This window comes from Etheostoma spectabile, chromosome 9, assembly GCF_008692095.1.
Source record: "Etheostoma spectabile isolate EspeVRDwgs_2016 chromosome 9, UIUC_Espe_1.0, whole genome shotgun sequence".
Taxonomy (NCBI): domain Eukaryota; kingdom Metazoa; phylum Chordata; class Actinopteri; order Perciformes; family Percidae; genus Etheostoma; species Etheostoma spectabile.
Window position 1 is genome coordinate 37,546,546 of NC_045741.1, and position 3,564 is coordinate 37,550,109.

A 3,564-nucleotide genomic window follows, 5' to 3' on the forward strand; every position below is an offset into this window, starting at 1 on the left:
TAAAAAATATAAAACCCCCTCTCAATTTCCATGGGTTTCCGAAAAATCAAGCATAGCTTTTTTTATTTTTAGGGAAAGGGGAGGATTAAAATTTTTCCCTTTTTTATTTAAATTAAATTTACAGGGTCTTAAATTACACTTTTTCAGTCAAAAAAGCTTATATGTCCTTCAACATACTCTCTTTACTCCAAAAGGAACCAAAAAACTTATGAGGGTACTGGTATGAAACATTTTTTAGTTAACTTTTGACTTTTTACTTTGTCATCAGTTTTTTTAAAAAGATTTTTATGGGAACCAAACATTCCGGGGCCCGGGCCCTAATTATTCAGTTTAAGAAAGCCCCTTAAAAAAAGTTTAAGTTCAAAAACCCAGCAACACATATAGGGCCTGTAAAAAGAGGAAAACCCGTGGTGGGCTAATGGAAAAACTTTTTTAAATTTTAAAAAGGGTTTTTGTCCCCGTTGGTAATGTTCCCCAAGGGACAATTCCCAATTAGTCTTTGGGGATTTCTTTTTCACAAATAAAAACCTATGTATCCCCCAAAAAACGGGTTTTGATTTTTCCTTCATATAAATTGGGGAAATTTAAAGTAAAGGGAAGATGGAACATTATACAAAAGGTAAGGGTGGAACTTCATACTGTGTGGGGAAATTTTTAAAACACCCATAATTACTGAAGAGGTGTCTGTTAAAACAAGTCTAAACTTACAAGTGAACATAACTGGACATAACTGACCCACAACTTTAATAGTAAGAGCGCATGGTTATTGAGGTGTAGTAAAAAGGATACCTGGCCTGAAAAAAATCTAAAAATGTCAACAGGATGTACTTGTATAATTGGACAGTGTAATTTGAAAGTTCATCCTTAACCTCTCTGTCAGATATAGCCACAAATGCAATTACATGTTCTGTTAACAGGCAGAGACTTATAATAACTTATAAATGAGAAGAGAGTTTCAGCTGTGACTTCAACAAGTGAACATTTTCTAGCTGCATGATACACTTTGTTCACTAGGAGGAAGTGTTGTCTTTTTGTTGATTTAATTTACGCTCAAACAGAGATGTGTACAGTGGTACTCAGAGAACAACAGTTTATTGTTTAAAACGATGGCACAAAACAAACAAAGGATCCTGATGGTACAAAACAAACTAATTAATTAATATCAAATTTAATCAAGTCAAAGAGAAGATACACAAAGCAGTAATGTAGATAATGCAAATACTGTTATATTTATGAGCAGGATGACGTAGATTGTCTGAAGATATTACATTTATTAAACAGTATTGAGTCTATAATAAGTCTAATGAATGTGTCATGATTGCTAAAAAAAAACCTGCATGTACTTGGATCAAATTTGCTCGGATTAATGTTTATTCAAATAAAATGTCAAGTTCAAAGCCCCCAGCAGCAGAAAAAAAACAGCTGTATGATGAAAAAATGCCAAAAATAAACTGAATTACATTAATATATTTTCACTCTTTTGACTCACTTTCTCAAACAGAAGGTTAATTTGTGTCATTTGGTAATGTCAACGTGAAGCACATTTGAAATAAATCTGGATAAAGTAAGCAAGTCCAGTCTTTGTTCTGACAATCTCATGGCTTTGGAATAAGTTGTAATATTAGCATCTCAATTATCAGCTCCCCAATGTTATACACACATTCAATTCAAAATGATGATGAATTGGAGCTTTCAATGTTAGTTCATAATCAAATCAATCCAGCTTCTGTAGTCAGGAATCTTAGCATAAATATATTTGTTTAGGTAAACTGAGGACACCACACCGTACGCCTTTCCACCACAGACCAGCGGACCTCCGGAGTCTCCCTGGAAGTACACACACAGTATGCAGTGATGGCTTCAACAACAGCAAATTAGTTACTATTATTGTTGCCCAACGTTTTTTTTGTCCATTTTATGGTACAAAAATACGTACCTTACCAGGTCCAGTTGCTCCCTTAGTGCAGTATGAGTTTTCCTTTTCACACTCCTTACTGTCAATTATTGTTACATTGGCTTCCATGAGTACGAAAGACATGCCCTTTGTGGTGTTGTCTGTTGCTCCCCAACCGGAGACTCTACAGGATTTTGGCATAGAGCAATCATTTTGATCTGCCAGTGCAATAGGTTGCACATTTGCGCTGTATTTTGCCTTGGAGCTCAACTTGAGGAACAGGGAAAGAGAAAAGTACATATTAAAAAGAAACAACAACAAAAATGGAAATCCCAAAATTCTGCCAATAAGGACAAGGAAGTACAATTATGTTTTATTTTACCTTAAGAAGCATTATGTCATTGCTGAAATCATTTTTATCATAGCCTTTGTGTGGAAATGTTTGTACCACAGATATACGCTGGATTCCATTTCTTATTTTGTAATTGTGAATTCCTAGGAAGACTGTGTAGGAACTGAAATTACAAAATTAAGTGCAAAAACGTTACCTGGGAGTAAGTTTTTTTTTTTTTGTCATGGCACTGTATATATAAAATAAAAATATTAGAAGACTCAGATTTAGGTCACAATTCACAAAACCACGAAGCATATTTTCCAGACTTAATGTTTGAGAAGGTTGGTGTTAGAATACATATTATCAAGAGTCCCAGAATTCCCAGTAAATAATCATAAATTGTGTTAAACTGACCAGGCCCGGCAGTGGGCTGCAGTCATCACAAAGTCCTCACTCAGAAGGAAGCCACCGCAGTGTCTGGTTTTACCATCCTGCATGTGCCTCTCCAAAAGCACCATGTAGGGTCTGCTATGTGGCACAGCCTCATGACCTCCAATGACTTTCCCTGTATGAACTTACAAAAAGTGCAGGTTTTACAAGTTTATCTATTGTCATGCACCAAATGTAGTTTCTCACGGAATGTGGTACAAACCGCATGCTAAACTACAGCTATAAACAGTAAAGTATATAATGCCATAAAAACTTAACTTACCTTGACCACCAAGAGTCAGTGTAAGTATCAGTATTAGCAGTTCACAGTGGATAGACATAGTGAGATCACAGTCCAGCTGAGCTGCTGAAAAGCAGTGGCTCACATCACTGACAGGGTCAGTCTTTAAATGCTTCCTTGTATTAGGGAGTGTTGTCTGCATATGCAAATGATGTAAACCACATTCATGTGGGGAGGTCTCTGTCCCCCCCCCCGGAGCATGAAAAAGTTAGATTAATTTAGTACAAATGCAAAGTCTATAGACAAAGTACATACGGTATGGTGCATGTGAAGTACATACAGCATTGTATTGAATTGATGTCTCTGTGGTAACACACACAACCTTGAAAATTTATATCCACATATTGTGACCAATTCCACTGCTCCCTCAGAGGTCACACAACCCCACATGAAACATTCTAATTCTAATTTTCTGATGTCATAATACAGTACATAAAATAGGTCTTGTGAAATGTGATCGCTGTATATATAAAGTGTATATACATATGTATAGAAAATGATTCCTTTTGTGAAACAGGCCACAGTTGGTCAGTAGGACTTAAACTTGTAACAGTACAGGCCTATGTGGCAATTCTTTTTGACAAGCTTTTTGAAGCCACTACAAAA

The 3,564-nt window shown here is 35.9% G+C and overlaps 1 protein-coding gene across 1 annotated transcript; it reads right to left on the reverse strand.

Moving 5' to 3' along the window:
- Positions 1-1,201: 1,201 nt before the first annotated feature.
- On the reverse strand, positions 1,202-3,086 carry LOC116695028 (granzyme G). Its single transcript, XM_032525066.1, has 5 exons — positions 2,941-3,086; positions 2,643-2,802; positions 2,277-2,409; positions 1,937-2,164; positions 1,202-1,827 (listed from the first exon to the last, which is right to left on the reverse strand). The coding sequence occupies exons 1-5, from the start codon at positions 2,996-2,998 to the stop codon at positions 1,699-1,701; spliced, it is 708 nt and encodes a 235-aa protein (XP_032380957.1). The 5' UTR covers positions 2,999-3,086; the 3' UTR covers positions 1,202-1,698.
- Between the last annotated feature and the right edge of the window lie 478 nt (positions 3,087-3,564).

Coding starts and splice junctions, on each gene's coding strand:
- LOC116695028 (XM_032525066.1), bottom strand. CDS start 2,998: ATGTCTATCCACTGTGAACTGCTAATACTGATACTTACACTGACTCTT. Junction 2,410..2,642: donor GCAGCCCACTGCCGGGCCTG/GTCAGTTTAACA, acceptor TTGTAATTTCAG/TTCCTACACAGTCTTCCTAG. Junction 2,165..2,276: donor ATGACATAATGCTTCTTAAG/GTAAAATAAAAC, acceptor CTGTTCCTCAAG/TTGAGCTCCAAGGCAAAATA.